Here is a 25,875-nt window from a genome sequence, read left to right as displayed (position 1 = left end):
AAAATATTCCATTTATGATACTGGTGGTACCGAGGCTGTGGTGATATACAGTAGTTATATTAATAATAACGGATGCTCACCATCACCGTACTTATGCCATACAGCAGGGGCGTCCAAAGGTTTCCCAGCAGCGAGGGCCACACAAAGAAAAATGAAAGGATGCAACTTTGCCACTTTCATATTGTGTAAAATACGCTGAAAAGTGATATATATTTCAAGAAAAAAGTGCACCTCAGCTTTGTCATATTAGTGAAAAAGCATATTATTCATATCTACTTACAGTAACTCTTTTTTCTCATTTTTGCTTGTTTTTTATTTATTTTAAATAATATTTCAACTTTCTTCTTAAATAATCTTCGTAGATTTTCTTCTCTTGTTATTATGACTTTATCCCCATAATATTTTCAATTTATTGCAATAATATTTTCACTTTTCCCCAACCCAATTTCGTAAAAATGCCAATTTGTTTGACAGTTTGTTTCTCATACTTCATTCTCCTAAAATTACAGCTGTTTTTTTCCATTTCTTTGCTGTTGTTTTTTTTGTCTCTTTTTTTCTTTTTTTGAACTTTCTTCTTGTAAATTCCCTTCTCGTGATATTATGACTTTATTCCGATAATATGTGGGCTTTATTCTCATCACATTAGAACTTTTTCCTCAACTTAAATAGCCCAAAATTCCAACTTTATTTTGTTTTGTTTCTCATTATATTACAACATTTCAAACAATTTCATTTCTTTCTTAGTTTTCTTACTATATTTCAACCCTATGCTACTAAAATGTCATTATTTTTCCTCACAATGTTTTTTACTCTCAGAAAATTTTGACTTATTTTTGTTAGAATACGACTTTTAATATTATTTCGACTTTATTCTCAAAAAAACGCAGCTGTGTTTTCCATTTCTGCTGTAGTTATTTAAAACTGAATTTTCCAACAATTTAAACTTTCTTAAAAAAAAATGATGACTTTATTCCCATTATGTTATAACTTTTTCCGCACATTATTTTGTTTTTTTCTCTCATAATATTACGACTTTTAAAAAACATATTTTTTCTTGAATATTTCAACTCTATGCCACTAAAATGACATTATTTTTCCTTATAATATTACAATTTTATTTTTTCTCATTAGAGTACGACCTTTTTTCTCTTAATATTTTGACTTTATTCCCATAAAAGTATTGTGTTGTTTTTTTTAATTTTCCAACTATTTCAACTTTCTTCTTGTAAATGTTCTTCCCGTAATATTTAGATTTTATTCTCCCTAACATCATAACTTTTTCCGCTACCTAATTATCCAAAAAGTCTAACTTTCTTCAGTGTTATTTGTTTTTTTTTGTTTCTCATAATATTACGGCTAAAATTTTTTAAAATATATTACAAAAATAGTACTTTTTATTTAACATTTCAACTTTAGGCTACTAATTGGATGTTCTTTTTCCTCATAATGTCTTGTAAAATGACAACTTTTTATTGCTACTTTTTTCTCTGATTAGTTTGACTTTATTCTTGTAAAATTAGCACGGATTTGTCCATTTTGGCTGTTAAAAGATATTTTTAGAATGTGCCACGGGCCGCAAAAGGCCCCCAGCCCCCGCTGAAATAAATCAATTAGAATATTTCCAATCTAAGTGGAAATGGTTTGTTCTTGGATAAACTCACACACACACACACACACGTGCTTGTCTAATGTTACTCTGTGGCAGCACATTTGACTAATGGAAGCATTAGTCATGTGACCTCCTGTATGACATTTATGATGCTAAAAGATCTTGCCCGTTCTCTGTCTCTCTCTCACATGCATGCGCACACGCACGCACGCACACACACACACACACACACAAACACACACACACACGCCGCATGAAAAAGCTCAGCAATCACTCGGACGACGACGCCACTTCTGGATTTGACGACTGAAAGAAATCCCGATCATTTCTTGCAGGATTCTAACGCCTTCTTCGCCGCCTTGAAACGAGCGGTTAGCTTGGGCCTCCATAGACGCTCAGTCAATGCTAACCCACTCATTGGCTGGCGCTAACCTGCTTTGCACTGACCAGTGTGTGTTTGTGTCTTTGCCTTTTCAAAGGGAATTTTAGCGAGGTATCCTTGTGTGCGCGTGCGTGTGTGTGTAACCTATTTAGTGCTCTGTGTACATATTTCTTTGCTGTAACTCGAAGCCCAATCAATAGGAATGTTTCTTTGTTAGCAACCATGCCAATGCGTGTGTGTGCGTGTGCGTGTGTGGGAACGTAAGCTGACCGCAGTGATCAGTAATGAGATATTTTATACTGAAAAAAATTCAGAAAACCACCAAAAGTAACGCTTATGCGCGCATGTTCAATTTAACGAATAGCTTAAAAAACCTCAACAAACAGCAAGAATGAAAACATCAAGATTAATTTTACAAGAATAAAGTCAAAATAGCACAGCAAAACAGTCAAAATATTATGATTATGATCAGAAAACGTACAAGAAGAAAATGGAAATAGTAATAAGTAATAAGTACAAAAAAAAATGAGCAGAAATGGGAAGAGAACTGTAATTTTACAAGAATAAACTGGTAATATTATGAGGGAAAATAATGTCATTTTGGTAGCATAGAGTTGAAATATGGAAGAAAAAATATGTTTTGTTTTAAGTCATAATATTATGAGAAACAAGCAAAATAGCAAATAATGTTGTAATTTCTGGACATTTAGGTCGCAGAAAATGTTACAATGTTACGCCAATAAAGTTAAAATATTATGAGAATAAAGACATAATATTATGGGAGGAAAAGAACAAAATTGGAACATTACAAGAAAAAAACAACAGCAGAAATGCAAAAAAATAAATTGAAAATATTAAGAGAAAAAAATCAGAAAATATGAGAAAAAAGTCTCAATTTTACGAGAATGAGCTGGTAATGTTATGAGGGAAAATAATGCCATTTTAGTAGAGTTGAAATATTAAAGAAAAAATATGTTACTTTTTTAAAAGTCGCAATATTATGAGAAACAAATAAAACAACAAATAATGTTGTCATTTTTTGGAAAATTAGGTTGTGGAAAAAGTTATAATATTATGGCAATAAAGTCAAAATATTATTACACAAGAAAAAGTTGAAAAAAACAAAATATTAAAAGAACAAGTTGGCTTTTAACTTGACGAGAATAAACTCATAATATTATGAGAAAAAATCATGTCATTTTAGTAGCATAGAGGTGAAATATTCAAGAAAATATGCATTTTTAAAAAAGTCGTAATATTATGATGAATAATGTTGACATTTTGGGAAATTTGGGTTGCAGAAAAAGTTATAATGTTATGACAATAAAGTCGAAATATTACGGGAATAAAGTCAGAATATTATGAGGCGAAAAGAAAAAGAAGAACGTTGAAAAAAAAATGGACAACTACAAAAATAAACAATAGCAGAAATGCAAAAAACAGCTGTAGTTTTACAATAATAAAGTTAAAATATTAAGAGAGAAAATTCGTGTTCTAATGAGAAAAAAAGTCAGAATTTTACAAGAATAAAGTGGTAATATTAGGAGGGAAAATGGACACCCTTGGTATAAGTTAATAATCACAGCATGAGTCACTTAGAGGTCAATGTTTGAAGGTCAAAATTCCATGAGTGTCAGAGATTTAGTGTTGTGATAACTTTGTAAATGTTTGCTAAGAAGTGAAATTGATTAGGGAAGACAAGTCATAGCTGGAGTCTCACAGCTAAAAACACTACCTTGCATGGAGCCGGGAATTTGTACAATAAAGTTATCTTGAAACGGTGGAGGATATGACACATACGAGACATTTTTTTAACATATAAAATATGAAAAAATCCTTACAAAAAACAAAACCACTCATGAAATCCAGGGCAAAAAAAAAACCGGAAACCGAATCATATGAAAACCAAGGTTACATTGTTCATGCTAGATGTATTCCTTATTTAAAATGAACAAAAAACCTATGGATTGAAAATGATTGAAAGAGTGACCTTTATTGAGTGTCTTACTGGCATTAGCATTTATGTTCCCACTTATTAGCATTTTGTGATATTTTCCTAGCTTGTTTTCCATGACTACATGGAGGAAATACAGAAAGAAGAGTTGAATTTACATATTTGACACACTATTAAAGCATTACAGTTTTTAAATGGATCTAAAACGAGCTTTCATGGTACAAAAATCTTTTGGAAATGAGCTAGCTTACCAGACACGCCGCCATTTTGGGGACACAAAGTGGCTTCTAATGGCTATAAAAGCTGTCGGTAGCTAGTTAGCTTCTGTTTCATGGAAAAAACATGGTAAGAAGAGTTGTGTTGTAATATTTGACGCACTATTAAAGCATTCTAATTGTTAAATGGATCTAAAATGAGCTTTCATGGCATAAAATAAGATTTTGAAAATGAGCTAGCTTACCTGCTGACACTGCCATTTTGAGGACTCGCATGGCTTCTTATGGGTTAAGACTATAAAAGCTACCTACTTTCTGTAGTTTGGTTTCTATGGATTCATTGAAGAAATATAGTATGAGGAGTTGAATTATAATATTTGACGCACTATTAAAGCATTCTAATTGTTAAATGGATCTAAAATGAGCTTTCATGGTACAAAAATAATCTTTTGGAAATGAGCTTGCTTACATGACATGCCACCATTTTGGGGACACACTGTGGCTTCTTATGGGTTAAGGTGACCTAGTTTCTGTAATTGTTTTCTATGAATTCATTGAAGAAATATAGTAAGAAGAGTTGAATTTTAAGAGTTGACACTCTATTAAAGCATTACAATTGGTAAATGGATCTAAAATAAGCTGTCATGGCCTAAAATAAGCGTTTGAAAATGAGCTAGCTTATCTGACACACTGCCATTTTGGGGACACACCGAGGATTCTTAAGGGTTAAGGCTAGCTAAGCTAGCTAGCTTCTGTAGCTTGATTTCCATGAATTCATTGAATAAATCTAGAAAGAAGAGTTGAATTGGAATATTTGACACCCTAATAAAGCATTACAATTGTTAAAAGGATCTAACACAGCTTTCATGGCCAAAAATAAGCTTTTGGAAATGAGCTAGCTTACCTGGCACACTGCCATTTTGGGGAAGCATGTCTTGGGATGGTCACGTAACTGTCACATGGCTGCACTTGAAGTACTTCAAGTTGTATAGGACACATTTTAACACGTTCAAGGTCCTCTTGTGGGTGAAAAACAAGCAATATACTAAGAAAGAAAGAAGACGGGTGGACGCTGTCCTCCGCGTCCTTTTCGACGTTACGTGCATCCTTCCCTTACACGACATGCATCGTCGCTTGTAATATGTGTGTGTGTGTGTGTGTGTGTGTGTGTGTGTGTGTGTGTGTGTGTGTGTGTGACAGTCACCATTGATCCCCTGTCATCCTGATAAAATTACATCCCCCAGCCCCCCCATGATCTCCGCCCCCCACTCAGATTAAATATACATTTTTAATTTTCCGCCATGGATGACCAAACCCCCCCCCCAAAAAAAACGTCATATTGCCACATGATGATGATGTTTTTAGAGAAACACGGGGGTCACGGCACAGGTCACCTAGGGTGTGGGGGGGCTGGGGGGGGCATATTGTTTATGGATATGAATCACAGCCAACACTGGAGAAAAGAAGCCAGACTGACTAAGAATCATAATTTACTCAAAAATACCTCGATTCATTTAAGTCGGGGGGGGGTCCAAAGGTTTCCCAGCGAGGGCCGAGGAAATAAAGCGTTGGATTTAAGCACGTCAGGCTTTATATGGATGCGTGTTTTTGAAGCACTTTTAATGATAAAGACTCGATAAAGACATTCTTTCTGTGTCTGTGACGTCATCGTCTTCCGGGTTGTAGTGGACCTTTTCTTCTTTTGGTCAGTTAATTCACTCCATTCGGGATATATTATTTAACTCAGCTGTCTTTATTTGAAACTCCTTTTAAGTGACGCAAGGCTTAGACACGTCATCATCCAGTCAAAACATGCGCTCACGTATGCAGAAGCAATAAATGGCGGAAGGAGGAGAGAGAAAATGCTGAGGACACATCATTGCTTCTTATGGCTGTGAAAGCTAGCTACATTGTTTTCTATGAATTCATTGACAAAGTCTAGTAAGAAGAGTTGAACTGTAATATTTCCCACTATATTAAAGCATTACAGTTATTAAATGGATCTAAAATGAGATTTTATGGCATAAAATCAGGTTTTGGAAATGAGCTAGCTTACCTGCTGACACACTGCCATTTTGGGGACGCACCATGGCTTCTTATGGGTTAAGGCTAAACACTAGCTAGTTTCTGTAGCTCGTTTCCTATGAATTCATGGAAGAAATATAGCAAGAAAAGGTGAATTCTAATATTAGACACCCTATCAAAACATCACAGTTTTCTAGTGGATCTAAAAAGAGCTTTCATGGCATAGAATAAGATTTTGGACATGAGCTAGCTTACCTGCTGACACACTGCCATTTTGAGGACTACCATAGCTTCTTGTGGGTTAAGGCTATAAAAGCTAGCTAGCTTCTGTAACTTGGTTTCTGTTATTTTATTCTTGTAGCATTCTAACTTTTTCCCCATCCTCATTTTACAAAAATGACAACTTTTTTTCTCAAAAGAATCCAACTTTTTTCTCTTAATATTTTGACTTGATTCTACTATAAAATTACAGCTTTTTTTTCCATTTCTGCTGTTGTTGTTGTTTTTTCCATTTTCCAATCATTTAAACTTTCTTCTTGTAAATGTTCTTCTTGTAATACTTTGACTTTATTCCCATAATATTATAACTTTTTCCTCAACCACATTTTCAAAAAACTACAGCTTTATACTGTTTATTTCTCATGTTTCTCATTTTTTATATTTCAGCTCCATGCTACTGAAATTATATTCTTTTTTTTTTATTGTAAAATGAAAAAAAAAATTCTTGTTAAAATTGCAAAATTGCAGCTGCTTTTGTTGGTGTTGTTTTTTTAGTTTTCTTGTTAAGTGATATTTTTTTTTTTGACTGTCCCCAGGGCCTCACTTTGGACACCCCTCGGCCTGATTAAAATCATTAGTAAAAGCTTTTAATAAAATATTGCTGGAGCAGCTTCCATGTTGTCTTGTCTCTTTGACTTCCAGATCTTTCCTCCTGGTCTCTCGTCTTCCTTATTTCTCCATCTGTCTCATCCTGGCAAGGCCATTAAGTCATAAATCCAATACAGGCCACCTAAACACTATCTGTCTTCTGCCAATGGAAGGCAGGATTGGATGGAGGGAGCACGGCGGAGGATCAATGGCTCCCCTGGCTGTCAGTCTACTCACTTGTTTTCACATCCATCTACCAGCATCACCTCCTCCCTCCCTCCTGCCTCCCCCATCCCACCCCCACCCCCCATTTGCCAGGGACCGAATGCTGACACGGAATCCTCTCCGACACACCACTTTCATCACAGGCTAATCATCCCACTAACTTACTGTCAAACTTTCTCCTGATATTTTTACTGTCTGCTTTTTCTCTTTAACTTACACTTTTTTAACTCTTTTTGTCCATCTCTGCTGTTGTCTTTTCTTTTTAAAACGTTTCAACATTTCCTTTTTTTTTAATATTATGACTATTTTCAAAAATGTCCAACATCATGTTTTGTTTAGTTTTGCCTCTCATAATATTCTGACTTGAGAAAATAACATGTATACGTATATTTACACTTTTCTCTTCTAACAATGACATGTTTTTTCCTCAGAATATTACATTTGTCTCTCATATTACTACAAGTTTAGAAAATACATGTTTTTTTCTTGAATATTTCAACTTTATTCTTTTAAAAATTATGTTTCCCCCCCGAATTTTTTCGACTTCATTCTCGTAAAATGACTTTTTTTGATCATAATATTATGACTTTATTCCCATAATATTTTGGCTTTATTCCTATGATGATATAACTTTTTCCCAACCTAATTTACCAAAGTTCTCAACTTATTTTTTGTTTTTTTTGTCTCTCGTACTACAAGTTTAGAAAAATGTTCTTTCTTAATATTTCAACTTTATGCTTCTAAAAATGACATGTCCCCCCCCCCCATGTTTACAACTTTCCTCTCGTATTATTTTGAGTTTATGCCCATCATATTATAACCTTTTCCCAATCTAATATTCCAAAATGTTCAACTTCATTTTCTGCATGTTTTGTCTCTCATAACATCGCGACTTGTGACTTTAATATTTCTAACTTATGCTTCTAAAAATGACATGTTTTTCCCAAGAATATTACCACTTTATTCTTGTAAAATGACAACTTTTTTCCCGTAAGATACAGTTTTTGTCTCATAATATTTTTACTTCATTCTCGTAATATTCTTGCCTTTTCCCAACCTAATTTTCCAACATTTGCAACTTCATTTTTTGTTTTGTTTTGTCTCTAATAATACTGGGATTTTAGAAAATAACATTGTTTTTCTTTAATTAATTTAACTTGACAACATTTTTCTCATATCATGACATTATTCCCACAATATGTGGAGTTCATTGCATTAATATTATAAGTTTCCCCACCTCCTGGAGGTGGGGCAGGATGGACAACATCTGGTGGCACCCATGGGGCCCGGACTGACATAACTCGAAGAGGTAACACGGGTCCCACCTCCCATGAGCTCTCCACTCGTGGGAGGGACCAAAAATGTTGGGAGCAGAGCGAGCTGGGTCAGAGGCCGAAGGCAGGAACCTTGGCAGTCCGATCCTCGGCTGCAGAAGCGAGCTCTTGGCATGTGGAATGTCACCTTCGCAGCCGAGATGAGAATCGGAACCAAGTCATAGTCCATCGTTCTCACCCGGAAAAGGGTGGAGTGCCATCTCCGGGTCGGGGATGAGATCCTGCCCCGAGTGGAGCCGTTTAAGTACCTCTGAGTTTTGTTCATGAGTGAGGGAAGGACGGAACGTGAGAAGGACAAGCGGATTGGTGCGGCGTCTGCAGCGATGCGGACTCTACATCGGCCCGTTGTGCTGAAGAGGGAGCTGAGCCAAAAGGCAAAGCTTTCAGTTTTGCGGTAGATCTACGTTCCTACCCTCACCTATGGTCACGAGCTTTGGGTAGTGACCGAACGGACAAGATGGCGGGTACAAGCGGCCGAAATGAGTTTTTTCCGTAGGGTGGCTGGGCTCTCCCTTAAGGCTGGGTTATACTTTCCGCTCGAACGAGCCGTGCGGAAATCCGCTCGAGAGACCATGTATGAATTTATACTCCATGCGGCATCTGCTCCCAAACTGCAGGGGGCAGTGTATCGAAAACACGCGTCTACCACAGTACCAGGCAAGGCAAGGCCAGGCAAGTTTATTTGGAGAGCACAATTCATACACAAGGTAACTCAACGTGCTTTACAGGAAAGGAGGGTAAAACCACTTCATATAATCATTCTAAAATCATTACAGAAAGTTTGACAAATGATTCCATCAAACAAAAAAGATTAAGAAATGAATAGTGCAGATAAAATACTTTCACTTGTCATCTGCACAGTTGAGTAGAAGTGTTTTCAACCTGGATCTGAACATTGCCAAAGTTGAGGATTGTCAATCTTTTGGAAGGTTGTTCCAGATTTTGGCAGCATGAAACTGAAACGCAGCCTCGCCGTGTTTAGTCCTGACTCCGGGCACCCGCAGGAGACCCCTCCCTGAGCTTCCCAGAGCTGGAGATGGTCTATGTGGCTCTAACATGTCAGAGATGTACTTTGGCGCAAGACCATGAAAAGACTCGTACACAAGCAGAGCTGTTTTAAAGTCTCTTCTCTGAGCGACAGGAAGGCAGTGCAGAGACCTGAGTACTGGACTTATATGGTCATATTTTCTGGTTCTAGTCAGGACTCGAGCCACAGCAGCCTGGATGTACTGCAGCTGTTTTACTGCTCGGTGAGAAGGCCGTTACAGTAGTCTAGCCTGCTGGAGACAAAGGCGTGGATTAGTCTCTGTAAATCTGGTTTAGACACCATTCCCTTGAATTTGGCAATGTTTTTTCGGTGGTAAAAAGCTGATGTTATTGATTTAATGTGGCTGTTAAAACTCAGATCTGAAACTAAACTCGAGCGGAAGAGTTTTGCCATCGTTTACGTGACGTCCAACATGGCGACACTTGGGCGTCAACTTCTTGAAGAAGAGGAATTGTGTTGTATTTATTTGCTGCTGCGACGGAAAAGGAGGAGAATGTGGTCCACTCGTCCTTTAAATATGAGCGCTGCATTCTTCCCACCACAGGGACTTGCACCACGGCAGGAGAATGTGCTTACAAAAGGCATCCTGAGCACGGCAAAAGAAAATAAAAAGCCAAACAACTTGACTTAATACACAACGTTTCAGTGTTTCTTCATGCTTAAACTGCTGTGCGTCAGGGTCTCATGTAACTGCTACTTCAGCTGCGAGGATCTCCTGCTCGTCTGCCACTTTTCTCCACGTGTCTCCGTCCGCGTAGTTAGAAGCGGGAATGTTCCGCATGAAAAGGGCCGCTCAAGGGGGCGAAAATGACGTCATTTGTGCACGGACCGTCGCGGATGCGGAAAGCATAAAACAGGCTTTAGCGATAAGGTGAGAAGGGGTAGAAGCGCTGATCCTCCACATTGAGAGGATCCAGATGAGGTGTTCGGGCATCTGGTCAGGACGCCTCCCTGGGGAGGTGTTCAGGGCACATCCGACGGGGAAGACCCAGGACACGTTGGCAAGACTATGTCTCTCAACTGGTCTGGAAACGTTGATTTTTTTCTTTAATATTTCTACATTATGCGACTAAAATGAGATTATTTTAAATTTATTCTCGTTAAATTGCAACTTTCTTCTCGCGAATTTACATTTTTTTTAATTAATATTTTGACTTTATTCTCGTAAAATTACAGCTGTTTTTTCGATTTCTGCTGGGTTTTTTTCCAACTGTTGAAATTTTCCTCTTGTAAATTTTCTCCTGGTATTTTGACTTTATTCGCATAATGTTAGCTTTTTCCCCAACCTAATTTCCCCCCAAAAATACAACTTTATTTTGTTCCTCAAAATATTATGACTTAAAAAAAAAGTGTTTTTACTTTATGCCACTATTTCTTCTCACAATATTACAACCTTATTCTAATAAAACTCAGTTGTTTTGTTTTTACTTTATTTTTGTAAAATTACTGCTTCTTCTTTTTTTTTTTTTTTTACCAATTCTGCTGCTGTTGTTTTTTTCCTTTTTTCCAGTTTCCTTGTTAAATTCTGTATTTAAAATTTGTTGCCGGGGCTGCACTTTGGACACCCCTGAGATATATTTTTAGACATGACACTCATTTGACTAAAGCTAAGCAACGATGTTTTGTTCAGCATTTTCTTTTAGTATTTTAATGTACAAAATGTCTCAAAGTGGTTTATGTTTCATATACGCCAAAGAGTTTCGATCCCCCCCGACAGTTGGAAGAGAATCTTTTGAGATTCATCGCATTGCAATGGAAACATAACGCAAACATGAACACTCACAATCACACAAACGCTGTCATATCAACAAGCACAGTGGCTACCGACGTCTCACACACGCACACGCAGGCACACACACACACACGCACACACGCACACATGCACAAGCTGAAGTCGTGCCCTTCTCGTGTTTCCTTTGACACACTGTAATAGATTCCACTGTAGCTCCACGCCGCAGCTAAGTGGCCTCACCTTTCACTGAAAACAAATCACTCGCTCCTTTTCTCTGTCTCACACACGCACACACACACCCACACACACACACACACACACACACACACACACGCACACACACACACACTATATTTGTGACCTTCCTTTTCTCCCATGGGTGCTCTCTTCTTCCTCCCCGTCACTCGGCCCGCCATCGTTTTAGTCCGATCACATGCCTGCTTCTCCTAGGGCAGGGGTGTCCAAAGTGCGGCCCCGGGGGGCCATTTGTGGCACGCAGGTGTTTTTTATTGGCCCGCCGCACATTCTAAAAATATAATTTAACGAGAAAATGAAAACAGAAAATCCAACAACAGCAAAAATGGGAAACTCTGCAGCCATTTTACAAGAATGAAGTTGTCATCTAACAAGAAAAAGCCGTAATTTGACGAGAATAACACGCTCATATTATGAGGAACGATAACATCATTTTAGCTGAAATATTAATGAACAAAGATGTTTCTTTTGAAGTCGTAACATTATGGAAAAACAAACAAAACAAGGAATAATGTTTGTCATTTTTAGAAAATGAAGTTGCAGAAAAAGCTAAAATATTATGACAATAAGGTGAAAATATTATTGGAATAAAGTCATAATAATACATGAAGAAAATGTACAGGAAGAAAGCTGGAATAGTAGGAAAATCATTTTAAAATATGGACGCGGAAATTGAAAAAACTGCATTCATTTTACAAGAATGCAGTCAAAATATTGAGAGAAAAATTTGCAATTTACGAGACTAAACTTGTGATATTATGAGGGAAGATAATGTCATTTTAGTAGCATAAAGTTTAAATATTACAGAAAAAAAACATAATATCATTTTTGGAAAATTAGGTTGGGGAAAAAACAACCCCATCCCCGACCTTAATACTAACCTCAAACCCAACCTTAACTCCAATCGTATCGCCAACCCCGTCCCCAAACTTAACAACCATCCCCAAGCTTAAACTTAACCTCAACCCAAACTTAACCCCAGCCCTCACCCCATACTCATTCCCAACCATAACCCCAACCCCAACCTTAGCCCTAACTCCATCCCCAACCCTCACTCCATCCCTAACCCCATCCCCATTCCCAACCACATCCCCAACCATAACCTCAACCACAACCCCAACCTCAACTGCAACCTCAAAACCAACCCACACCCCCACCTCGTCCCCACCCAGCCTCAACCCTAAGCCTTCAGTGCAGGACAGAAGCGGCATAAGAAAGACGAAAGTCATAAAAGGTAAGGTGAAATATTAGCTTTGAATTGTGTCGCGTGAGGAAGAAAGAGACTTCCTGCTGTGTGAATCTAGCCACATTTCCAAGAAAATTAATATTTAAAAAGAGTTACATCTTGACAGCATTTCTGTTCAAACTTTTCCCAGCGAGGGTCGCAAACGTAAAAATTATTGAATGGTTGATTTTTTTTTCTAGTTCATGGATGATTTTTTTTTTTTTTTGCCTTTTTATTTGTCCATCATGATTACAATCGCAATAAAACATTTTAGGAAGAGAAAAATCTGATGTTTTCCTACCAGACAACAAAATAATAGAACGATTCCCTTTGATGACAACTAATTCTACTTTTCATATTTGCTCACCCTGCACAATAAAATAAGCTACTTTAACTCAATATTCCAACAGATTCACTTTGAAACATACTCAGCAGATGTGTCCAGCAAAAAGCACAATTCATGTATTATTTTATTTGTCTTTGGAACTGTTTTTTTTATTTTGATTTTTTTATTCATGAACTGAAAGGTTTGACCTGTAAGCTAAGAAGAGAAACGTGTGATCTGCAGCATGGAGGTCTTGGAAAGACGAACACTGCCCTCTGGGGGACATTTTCAGTACTGAAAACATGAAGCCATGTCAGGTCGGGTACACACGCTCATCACTAAAACAGGGATGTCCACATTTTTATAGGAGAGAGTTGAAATAGTTGGAAAATTTAAAAAGAAAACCCTGCAGAAATGGAAAAACAACGGTAATTTTATGAAAATAAAGTCAGAAGTCAAAATATTATGGGAATAAAACAATAATTAGGAGGGGAAAACTGTACAAGAAGAAAGTTGAAATAGTTGGGGAAAAAAAGCAGCTATGATTTTACAAAAATAAAGCCAAAATATGAAGCGAAAAGTTTCATTCTAAAAATACAAAAGTTACACTGTTATGAGCATAAACTTGTAATATTATGAGAACAAATAATGGCGTTTTAATGGTAGTATAAAGCTGATTTCTTTTTTTAAGTGTTGTTTTTTTAAAAGTCAGAATGTTATGAGAAACAAAGAAAAAAACTAAATAAAGTTGTCATTTTTGGAAAATTAGGTTGGAGAAAAAGTTATAATATTATGGGAATAAAGTTTTAATGTTACCAGATGAAAATTTGCAAATTAAAGTTGAAATAGTTGGAAAACTAACACAAAAAACAGCAAAAATGAAAAAAAACAGCTGTAATTTTACAGGAATGAAGTCAAAATATTAAGAGAAAAAAGGAAAAATATTAAAGGAATAAATCAATAATTAGGGGAAAAAGCTACAAGAAGAAAGTTTAAATAGTTGGAAGGTTTTTTTTTAGCAGTAGAAATGGAAAAAATAGCTATAATTTTACAAGAATAAAGTCAAAATATTCAGAGAAAAAGTTTCATTCTAAAAAGAAAAAAGCTACACTTTTATGAGCATAAACTTGTAATATTATGAGGAAAAATAATGTCGTTTTGGTAGTATAAAGCTTTTAAATTTTTTTTAAAGAAAAATAAATAAAGTTGTCATTTTTGGAAAATTAGGTTGGATAAAAGTTATAATATTATGGGAATCATTGTTCTTTAATGTTACAAGATGAAAATTTGCAAGAGGAAAGTTGAAATAGTTGGAAAATTAAAACAAAAAACAGCAAAAATAGAAAAAGCAACTGTAATTTTACAAGAATAAAGTCAAAATATTAAGAGAAAAAGTAGCATTAAAAAAAACCTGGAAATATTATGAGGAAAAATAACATCATTTTAGTTGAATATTATGAGAAACAAACAAAAAAAAGTTCTATTATGGGAATAAAGTCAAAATATTATGAGTATAAAGTCATAATATTCTAAGAAGAAAAGTAGCAAGAAGTAGCAAGAACTTGTAGTTGGAAAATAGTTGCAAAATTTTGTCCATCATGATCCTCCCAGCGAAAGTCGTCAGTCTTTGGCTTCTTAAGTTTAGAAGAAATAAATTCGAGCCTAACTAGTTAGCTCGCTAGCTAGCAGCCACCTTGAGTCACTGCAGCATAAGAGTTGTGCAATGTAATGTAAACAATGAAGAGTAAAGGTACGACGGCGTATTAGGGCCACATTGAAAGAAAAAAAACCTGATGTTTCCAGAATAAAAGTCGTAAATTAACGAGAATAAACGTTGTACATTTATGAGAAAAAAGTCATAAATTTACTAGAAAAAAGTAGTAAATTTACATTTACAAGAATATTATTGTAATATTACAATTTTTTTCTCGTAAATTTACGACGTTATTCTCGAAATCTCAGATTATTTTAATATTCCATCGTAACAGGCATTTCTTGAGACAGCTATGAAAATGGGGGACTTATGTGACCTTTGGCCTTGATCAAAAGTAATATTACGCCTTTTTTCTCGTAAATTTATGAGAAAAAAATCGGAAATTTTTCGTGAATACATTTGAGAAATTTCCGAGAAAGAAGTTGTAAATTTATGAGAATAAAAATCGCAAATTTACTAAAAAACAGTAGTAAATTTACTTATATGAGAATAAAAGTCGGAAATTTACGAGAAGGCCAAATGTCACAAAAGTCCCCCGTCTCAGACGACACCTGTTACAACAGAGTATTATAGTAATCTGAGATTTTGAGAATAAAGCTGTAAATTTAGAAGAAAAACTAGTAATATTCCGAGAATAAAGTCGTAAATTTACAAGAATAAAAGTCGTAACTTTATGTTACAGGCATCGCCTGAGACAGCCATGAAAAGGGGGGACTTATGTCGAGGGGGCAGGGTAAGGAAGGAGGACGTGAGATGATGCTAACCCATGCTAATCTGTTTGTGCTCAACTGCTGTGTTTTGCTGCCACGTTATAAATAAAAAGTTTCCTTCCTTCCTAAAGAGCGATGCTCTGTTTCCCGCTGACACGTATGACACCTTGACACCTAATGTTACCACTTTATTCTCCTGCATTTACAACTTTTTTTTTTTTACGTTAATAAAAGTCAAATTTACGAGAATAAACATCGTAAATATACAAGACAAAAAGTCAGAAATGCACAAGAATAAAAGAGGTACATTTATGAAAAAAAGTCCTACATTTAGGAGAAAAAAGTAATACATTTACGCGAACAAGAATCGTAAATTTACGACTTTTATTCTCGTAAATTAACGAGATCTCCGATTATTTTAATACTTCGTCGTAACAGGCATTGCCTGAGACAGTTATGAAAAGGCTTATGTGACCTTTTGGCCTTGGTGATATTCCTCGATATGCCTGTGAATATTGTCATCCATCCAAGTCATTGTACTCTTACGGCATTCAATCGATCGCAACTGGACTGTTCGGGTTGGCTTAGAAGACGTTTCACCTCTCATTCGAGCAGGCTTCATCAGTTCATGCTCAAAGACTACGTGGGACACACACCAGTCAGACTAGATAGGACAGCTCTACCCTAGTTCATGCTCAAAGAGTCCTATCTAGTCTAACAGGTGTGTGTCCCACCAAGTTTTTGAGCATAAACTAGACTAGAGCTGTCCTATCTAGTCTGACAGGTGTGTGTCCCACCAAGTCTTTGAGCATGAACTAGACTAGAGCTGTCCTATCCAGTCTGACAGGTGTGTGTCCCACCAAGTCTTTGAGCATGAACTAGACTAGAGCTGTCCTATCCAGTCTGACAGGTGTGTGTCCCATCAAGTCTTTGAGCATGAACTAGACTAGAGCTGTCCTATCCAGTCTGACAGGTGTGTGTCCCATCAAGTCTTTGAGCATGAACTAGACTAGAGATGTCCTATCTAGTCTAACAGGTGTGTGTCCCACCAAGTCTTTGCGCATAAACTAGACTAGAGCTGTCCTATCTAGTCTGACAGGTGTGTGTCCCATCAAGTCTTTGAGCATGAACTAGACTAGAGCTGTCCTATCCAGTCTGACAGGTGTGTGTCCCATCAAGTCTTTGAGCATGAACTAGACTAGAGATGTCCTATCTAGTCTAACAGGTGTGTGTCCCACCAAGTCTTTGAGCATAAACTAGACTAGAGCTGTCCTATCTAGTCTGACAGGTGTGTGTCCCATCAAGTCTTTGAGCATGAACTAGACTAGAGCTGTCCTATCCAGTCTGACAGGTGTGTGTCCCATCAAGTCTTTGAGCATGAACTGATGAAGGACGAAACGTCTTCTAAGACAACCTGAACAGTCCTGTTGCAATCGATTGAATGCCCTGAGCGTAATATTCCGACTTTCTTTTCTTGTAAATTTATGACTTTAATTCTCGTAAATTTACGACCTATACTCTTAAAACCCTCATACTCCTTCGTTTAAAGTTTTTGGCTTCTTAAGTTTAGAAGAAATAAATTTCAGGCTAACTAGTTAGTTTGTTAGCTCGCAAGTTAGCTTGTTAGCTCGCTAACTAGCGGCCGCTTCGAGTCCCTGCAGCATAAGTGTGATGTCAACAATGAATAATAGGAGAGTAAAGTTGATTACGGGCGCATTACTTCATGTCTACAGGACTCTCATCATGTTCTTTTTAAAAGTATTTAGAAAGTCCTAAACAGGTTTTCTATGCTCTAACTACGAAAACATTCCATTTGCTAACATGGAATCCTACATCGCGCTCGGGTCTGGAACCAATGGACTGCTATCAACGAGGGACGGCTTATTTGTTCTTGGTCCTTCACTTCCTGTTGACCCGCCCCCACCTCTCCCACCCACTTTCTTTTCAGAGCGTAGGAATGAATGAGTGGATGTTCACAAGCGAAATTCTATTCTCCCAGCAACACACACACACACACACACACACACATGTGCTGAATACTTGTAAATATCATTTCTTTTGATTCCATCCCAAAAAGGACGCTTCTTGGGGACCCTGACGTCGTCACTCCCGTCTGCACTATTAATTGTCTTGTGTGTACTTTGGACGCCTTCTAATGTGCATCACACTTCTGCTTTTTCTGTCTTGTGTGTGTGTGTGTGTGTGTGTGTGTGTGCGGCAACCTTTCGTCCAAGTTCAAACCCATCCCAGGATAGTGTGCGTTTGTGTACGCGTTGTGTTGTGAATGTATTTGTATTTGCCTTGTGTGTGTGTGTGTGTGTCCTCATGCGTCAGAGGGCCTTTCTGTGACTGTGGCCCTGAGCAAACATATTAAGAACCGCCTAATCACTGCTCCCACACACACACACACACACACACACACACACACACACTTTAAAGCCTAAACACACATTTACAAAACGATTTTGGGGCTCAAAGCTCGCCGCCACGGTCCTCAAATGTCACCAGTCCATTGAGAAGCGAGGGGGCGGCGCCGCGGCGACCGATTGGTCCACGCCGCTTCGCCACTCGGTCGTTCCGACGCGGATTTTTAAAAAGGCGACACCGTGGAAGGGGGACGCCAAACTCTCGACAAGCCTTCTTCTTTAAGAGGCGCACTCCTCGGCCCAGAGAACTATTTAAATCCATCGTTACCTCGACGAGCACCTTCCCCGGGTTGAAAGATAATTTTTTTAAACAACATCCAAATTCACGGCAAAAGGATTGAAAAGATTGTAAAAATGATGACAACCGATGGAGCGTCTCCGCAATGAGATAAAACCAAAGAATCCCGCCCTCACCCCAACCCACCCAAAAAAAAATCAGTTGTCTTATTTGAGTTTTGACGTATTTGACGTGATCGCTGACACCCAAGATGCTTTATAGAGCGACGCCATTGCTGAACATCGCCATCACGATACTGATCCTTGCGGCCCGTGGAGTCGGGGCGGCGCCCGCTGACCGAGGTAAGAATGCTTTTCCAGGTCGCTAAAGGTTAGCATTGGAGTTGTGTTTGCTGTCACTCAGGATTTAAAGCTTCATCTACATATTCAACTGGATACATTTAACATGGCGGGGGCGGCCCCAGCTTCATTTTCCAAAATTACAACTTTGTTTTTGTTTGTTTCTCATAATATTACTACTTTTTTTTAAAACATACTTCAAATAATAATAATATTTCAACTTTATGCTACTAAAATAATGTTATTTTTCCTCAGAATATGACAAATGTATTCTTGTAAAATTGCAGCTGTTTGTTTTTCATTTCTGTCGGTTTTTGTTGTTTGAATTTTCTAACTATTTCAACTTTCTTCCAGCAAATCTTCTTTTTGTAATCTTATGACTTTATTTCCGTTTTTCCCAAACTTTATTTTGTTTAGTTTGTTTCTCATAATATTATGACTTTAAACAAATAAGATATTTTTCTTTCATATTTCAACCGTATGCTACTAAAATGACATTATTTTTCCTCATTACATTACCAGTTTATTCTCATAAAATTGTGACTTTTTCTCATTAGATTTCAACTTTTTTCTCTTAATATTTTGACTTCATTCTTGTAAAATTACCACTGATAATTCCATTTTTGTTGTCGTTTTAGTTACACATCTATTATAAAAGTACCCTTTTTTATTCTATGGCACCATTGTTAAAAAAAAAAAGGTAAAACAACATGCAAACAACAAACAGGATGGTATCCTGATTCTATTGTTGTGTCAGGTTCAACTACTCCCCCGTTTCTGAAACCAGCCCAGCATGACAATGTCAGGACACGATCGACATATTCCAAGAAATAAACGCATTTTCTGCGACACATTTCTCACCTGAATCAAGCCCTTCCGACATGAATGCACCGATTGTCCACGTCCCATAAATCCCCCACTTTTCCCAAAACACCACATTTTCCATACAGCGTTGCATTTCAGCATTCACACGCAACATTTCCTGCCATGTTGTCATTGAAAACGAACGGACAATTTCTCACATTTCCCAACCGATTCAAACCATTCCGACAGCAAAACGTTCATTCCCTTCACATTATTCATTTCCGATATTCCCAAAATTCCAGATTCTCCATATTTTCTGGCCCAAAACACTCCAATGACATAATTTTTTAAATATGTTTTCAACCTATTCAAACATTACAGCATCAAAATATCCAGGACAACAATTTCCAACATCTCCAAAATCCCCAATTTCACAAAATTCCACATTTTCCGGCTGGCGTTTCTGTTCGGCTTCAGCATTCACACACAATCACACCCACCATTTCCTGCCATGTGGTCATTGAAATTGAACAGACAATTTCTCACATTTCTTAACCGATTCAAACCGTTCCGACGGCAAAACATTCAGCTGATGCAAAACTGCCAAGATATCTATTTCTGACGTTCCCAAAATTTCAGGTTTTCAACATTTTCTGTCCCAAAACACCCCGGTGAAATCATTTTTTCACAGTTTTTCAACTCATTCAAAATACTAAAAACTTTCAGGATCTCAATTTTCCATAGTCCCAGAATCCCTCACTTTTCCAAAATTCCACTTTTTAGGTACAGCATTGAAGTTCAGCTTCAGAATCCACACGCAAACACACCTGACATTTCCTGCCATGTGGTCATTGAAATTGAACAGATAATTTCTCACATTTTACAACCGATTCAAAATGTCAGGGCAGCATTCAGGGCAACAATTTTCCATGTCCCAAAAATCCTCACTTTTCCCCAAAATTACACACTTTACGTAACACAAATCCCTTTCCTTTTGAGAATTCTTCCTACTTCCACATTTGTCAACCCATTCAAACAATTGCAACATGAAAATATTCAGCTGAGATGAAGTACTTACTCGTACCTTCTAATCAGACATTTCAATCATCTTGTATTTTCTGGTAAATCTACAAGAACCACCAGCCATCCAGGTTGTCTCTCTCCATTTCCTTAGAAATTCTGTACACTCCGGATCTTCATCCCAGTCTGACTCATTTGTCAGCCGTACCACCAAGGCCTTCAACCCTTGCTCAGAGCCAGTTCCTCAAACAATGGCGCTCGAATGGCAGAGGCGAAGTCGTGAGGAGAGCAGACAGAACCACCTCGAGGACATTTACTGCGGCCATGAGAACCCACCCTGGGTCAGACGGTCCGGAAAAGCGGGCCCAGATGCGGAAGATGATGTCAGTCCTAGAGGAGATGCAGCGGACCTTTAACAGTACACTGAGCACACGGATTACCTTCCTTCCAAGAGGTGAATATTTTCACACTTGACACTCATCAGTCCACAGTGGTGCCACGCTCTTTGTTATGAATTCATTCCAAAAGGTCTGGCGAAAACCGAAGCAATTTTTCCCATAAAAATCATGTTAGTCAATCTGTTCCAGGCCCCCAAAAATATGAACAAAAAACACATTTTGTATGCAGAAAACAATGCAAATTAATGATAAATGATGACTGAAACGGATAAATGAACATCTAACATCGCTTTACTTGCTGGCGAACACGGTGATGACTGGAGGGAAAAGAGGGGATACTTTGCAAAGGTTTATTTATTGAATTCAGTGCAAAAAAAGATGAACAAACAGAGAGTCACTTTGGGCACTCCATTCCGTGAAATGATTTGGTACTGTGTATAAAACCACCGCAAAATTTTGGCAAAAATTGACTCACTGGCACTTTTTCTCTGCCTCTGTTAACTTATTCATTTACTCAGCAAAGACTCAAGTTTCACTGATTAATGGGTGCTCAATAAAAACTTGAGTTTCACTGACACACAAGTACTCAGCAAAGTCTCTAGTTTCACTGACTCATGGGTACTTGACAAAGACTCAAGTTTCACTGACTCACAGATGCTTGGTGAAGATTTGAGTTTCGGGTACTTGGCAAAATCTCAAATTTCATTGACTCTCACGTACTCAACAAAAACTCAAGTTTTGCTGACTCACGGGTACTCGGCAAAGACTCAGGTTTCACTGACTCGAGTACTTGGGGAAGAAGCAACTTTCACTGACTCACGAGTACTTGACCAGATTGCTGCTTCACTCACTAACAGGTACTCGGCGAAAAGTCAATTTTCACTGACTCATGGGTACTCGACAAAGACTGCAGCTGCTCTCACTCACGGGTACTTAGTGAAAACTTGAGCTTTACTCATTCACGGGTACCTGGCGATGACGCAACTTTTGCTGACGAACGGGTACTCGACGAAGACTGGAGCTTCACTCACTCATGGGTACTTGGCAAAAACTCGAGATTCACTCACTTACAGTAACTCTTTTAAAAGTTGAGTTTCACTGACTACAGGTACTCAATGAAAACACAAGTTTCACTGACCAATGGATACCTGACCAAGACTGGAGATTCACTCACTTACAGATACTCGGAAAAGACTTGATTTGCACTGTCTCACAGGTATTCGTCAAAGACTCGAGTTTCCCTGACTCACGGGTAATCAACGAAAACTCGAGTTACACTGACTCGCAGGTACTCTGCAAAGATTCAACTTTCACTGACTCACGGTACTCAACGAAGACTCCAGTTTCGCTGATTTATGACTGACTCATGGGTGCTTGCGAATTGAGTTTTTACAACTAGTTGGAAAATGTAAGATTGCTTTTTGTGCTTATATGTACACTTTTTATTCTAATTCTAAATTTGTCCCGTTTGGGATGACAATGACATGAAATGATGATATCATACTGTAATTTTTCATTTTATGTATTTTTTTTATTACAGCAAATGGCAGAAATTCAGGACGAAAAAATAAAGTGGTAAGTCTTTTTAAATATCTATCTTTCCCATCTTTACACTGTTTATTAGACAGCATCTACATATTCTACGAGCATGCAGTACATTGCCCAATTTTACTTGACTGACACCTTTTGTATTGTACTTTATTTGTAATACCACCAGTTTGAGAGGTAACAAAGAGGAAGTAGAGAACACAGTATAGATACTTGGGGTTGAGACATTTGCTAGACGATTAACGGTCGGTGAGTACGCATGCTAGTGTGTGTGAGTAAGTTTGTCACTAGATATCGTCGCTAGATAACCAAAGGAAGGCGCAACATCAACACTGCGGCACAGAGGACCCAGCCCAGACCGCCAGAGACAGGGCTGGATTTAGGCTGGAGAGCACACCAAGAAACCCAGTGACATTCAGGTCCATGGACCCAGAGCCCAGTAACCAGAGACATGCACAAACCCCCGGTGAGCAGCCCACCATGCACCAGTCTGGATCCCCGATACACACCTCTCCTTCTGGCTGAGCAGCCTGGGGTCCGCCATGGAAAGACACAACAAAGACCCCAGCATGCAGACACCAAGCAGGGAATGCAGGACACCCACCAAGCCAGCAACCAACACCCCAGCCTGAGATATCAATCACGTACAAGGAGTGTCAGAAAAGTTCCAGGACTGATGCCACAAAATAAATATTTCAAATCCAAACTATAAGTTTTGTCCTCGGAAGGAATCCCCCTGGAGTCAAACACACTTTCCCAGCCTTCTTTCTCATACAGTACATCTTACGCAGCTCTGTTGTCACAGCCATCTTGATGTCGGCGAGGTCGAGTGAGTAGGGAGGTTGCTCCAGCACGGGGATGGAACTGTCCTCGCTAGGAAGTGTCAGATGCTCATGGCATTATCAGCAGGCATGTTGATGATGCTAGTAAAGTACTCTCCTCTGGGGAAAGGTCTACCTGAGGCATGGCTAGCCTCTGAGACAAGACTGAGCGGTCAGCCACCTGTTGCAGCCACAACTCACGCCTCTGCCTGAGCATTGAACCAAGCAAACGGCGCAGGATCTCTTTGTAGACATGCTGGTTGATCGTCTGGCCTTGTGGCAAGAAGCTGTGGACAATGCCCCTTACATCCAGGAATGCCATCAACACCCACAGTCCTGCAACTTCTCTGACACATCTTGTGTTCAAGACTTTTCAGCCATGTCTCGAATGGGAATGCTAATTCTAATAGTGTTTACATTATGGCATTCAGTTGGCATAGTCGGCCTTGTACGATAGCAATATTTAGCCGCTTCTTCTTCTCTTCTTTTTAATGATGAAGTGCAATCTGTCTTAGTATTTTTAAATGTTTTCTCTGTAATTGATACATGAACAAATGCATGCATTTCAGACATACGCAGATGGTGGGTCAGGTTTACTTACTTTTTGTTAACCCTTGCTTTTCTATTGTTGTTCTTGTTGCTGCATTAAGGCTGGAGTGTTTCCCAGCACTGTCACCCCAGCAGCTGATGACAGCACTGCATCGAGAGCGAGTGCCGACGTCCTCGTTCCCAGCCTGACTGGTCGGAACTTCCGGAAGTCCCTCCCACCGCAACCCAAAAAGACTAACAAAAGAGGTAAAAATGTCAGGCTTTCAACCCGGGGCGGGCAAACAGGATTTGCAATGCTATTTTCCATCCATCCATTCCGCTTATCTGAGGTCGGGTCACGAGGGCAGACGAGAGCCCAGAATTCCTTCTTCCCGGCTGCTTCTTCCAACTCCAGATCCCGATTCTTTCCCAGGCCCAGCTGAGAGACAGTCTCTCCAACATGTTCTGGGTCTTCGCCAAGACCTCCTACCGGTTGGATGTGCCCTGAACACCTCCCGAGGGAGGCATCCTGACCAGATGCTCGAGCCATCTCCTCTGGCTCCTCTCAATGAGGACGAGCAGCGGCAATACTCCCGGGTGACAGTGCTTCTCACCCTAGTTGTAAGGGAGACCCCGGCCACCCCACCGGTAAATTGAGAGCTTTGCCTTCAATGGTCCAATGCAGAGTCTGCATCACTACAGACACCGCACCAATCCGCCTGTTGATCTCATCTTCCATCCTTCCCTCACAAACAAGACTTGAACTCCTCCAGTTAGGGCGAGATGTCATCCCCCACTCTGAGATGGCACGCCAACCTTTTCAGATCAGGACCAGGCTATTCTTGACCCATAAACTACCAGTCTTGAGCCATTCGTGCAATCAAAACAATTCCAACTGTTTCTGGCACTAAATGCTGTGCACTTTCCAGTGATATACGTGTCATTACAGAAATCCAAGGGACTGCGTCACAGAAGTTCTGAGAGGACAAGGTTTTGATACAAATCAGACTGAGGGTTTGTTTACAAATTTGTTGTATTCATGTACACTCTGGGTGTTAAAACCTGTAATAGTCCATTATATTGGCGCAGCATCTGCAGTAATGCGGTCGCGGTACCAGACCGTTGTAGTGAAGAGAGAGCTGAGCCGGAAGGCAAAGCTCTCAATGTACTGGTCGATCTACGTTCCCACCCTCACCTATGGTCATGAGTTTTGGGTCATGACCGAAAGAACAAGCTCGTGGATACAAGCGGCCGAAATTAGTTTCCTACTCTGGGAGGAGCCGGCTACCCTACTGGGACTGCTGTCTCCGCAACCCAGACCCGGATAAGCGTAAGAAATGGATGGATGGATATTATGTCTATTATGTTTTTTTGAGTTGGTCAGTCACGTCATGATACCCTGGTACACTTAAAAGCATGCAGTAATGCAAAACAACTGCCGCATGTGGAAATAAGTAGTCCACAAAAAAAAGACTAAAGCACATGCCCCCACCGGCCAAAATTTGTAAGCCATTGCGACCCATCAGTCAAAAAGTTTGCCCACCCTTGTTTGAGAATTTGCTGTCTGAATGTATCAACTCCAGCTTAAAGTGATGGTATTTCTCCAACAGTATGTTTCTGGAAGTACTGCTCCCAGAACTGAGTGGACGTCACCCAGCATAACCACCCCTGCCCCCTCGTGAGCTTCCCTTTGCATTCCTACATTTCATCACCTATCATCCATCCAACATAACGCTATAGTTTATCAAAATGCTTGTGAGAACATATGCAGCATCTTTTATTCGTCATCCACGGCACCCGCCACCTTCCATACCTCCCCTGTGGGCGAGTGTTTGACCTCTGAGTGCTAGGCAACGTCGCTGTGGCATCAGGAAGGCTGGGGCCTTCTCCCGTGGCGGCGCCAGCTTGGATGCAGACCTTTTCAACCGACTCGTTAATTAACAAAAGTGACCAATCAAAGAAGACGATGTGTGCTCACGGCCGAGCGCATGAAGAAACATCCCCAATTAATAGCCCCCTCCCACATTTTATGATTTGAAGACAGATGCACATGTTATTGTATGTGTACGCACTGTTGAAATAAAGTTATTCTCTACCATAGCAACAACCTATGGCAACAATAAAGATTTATATT

General features: G+C 39.0%; 2 protein-coding genes across 5 annotated transcripts in view; one reads left to right on the top strand and one right to left on the bottom strand.

The window, feature by feature from the left end:
* Window positions 1–25,875, bottom strand: part of runx1 (RUNX family transcription factor 1) — a 96,348-nt gene that overhangs the window by 63,506 nt on the left and 6,967 nt on the right. The window contains exon 1 of one of the 4 annotated variants that reach the window (XM_054766650.1): window positions 23,815–23,876. The exons of 1 other annotated variant lie outside the window; for it this stretch is intronic. The gene's annotated coding sequence lies outside the window, so the exon portion shown is untranslated. Of the gene's footprint in view, window positions 1–5,064; window positions 5,192–6,216; window positions 6,285–23,814; window positions 23,877–25,875 lie in introns of those variants that run through there. 2 more of the 4 variants (XM_054766659.1, XM_054766636.1) reach the window with 2 other exon arrangements.
* urp2 (urotensin II-related peptide) lies at window positions 18,258–25,779 on the top strand. Its single transcript, XM_054767522.1, has 5 exons — window positions 18,258–18,625; window positions 20,601–20,900; window positions 22,385–22,419; window positions 23,864–24,008; window positions 25,352–25,779. The coding sequence occupies exons 1-5, from the start codon at window positions 18,535–18,537 to the stop codon at window positions 25,381–25,383; spliced, it is 603 nt and encodes a 200-aa protein (XP_054623497.1). The 5' UTR covers window positions 18,258–18,534; the 3' UTR covers window positions 25,384–25,779.

This window comes from Dunckerocampus dactyliophorus, chromosome 1 (genome assembly GCF_027744805.1).
Source record: "Dunckerocampus dactyliophorus isolate RoL2022-P2 chromosome 1, RoL_Ddac_1.1, whole genome shotgun sequence".
Lineage (NCBI taxonomy): Eukaryota > Metazoa > Chordata > Actinopteri > Syngnathiformes > Syngnathidae > Dunckerocampus > Dunckerocampus dactyliophorus.
This window is presented reverse-complemented; position numbering and strand designations above follow the sequence as displayed.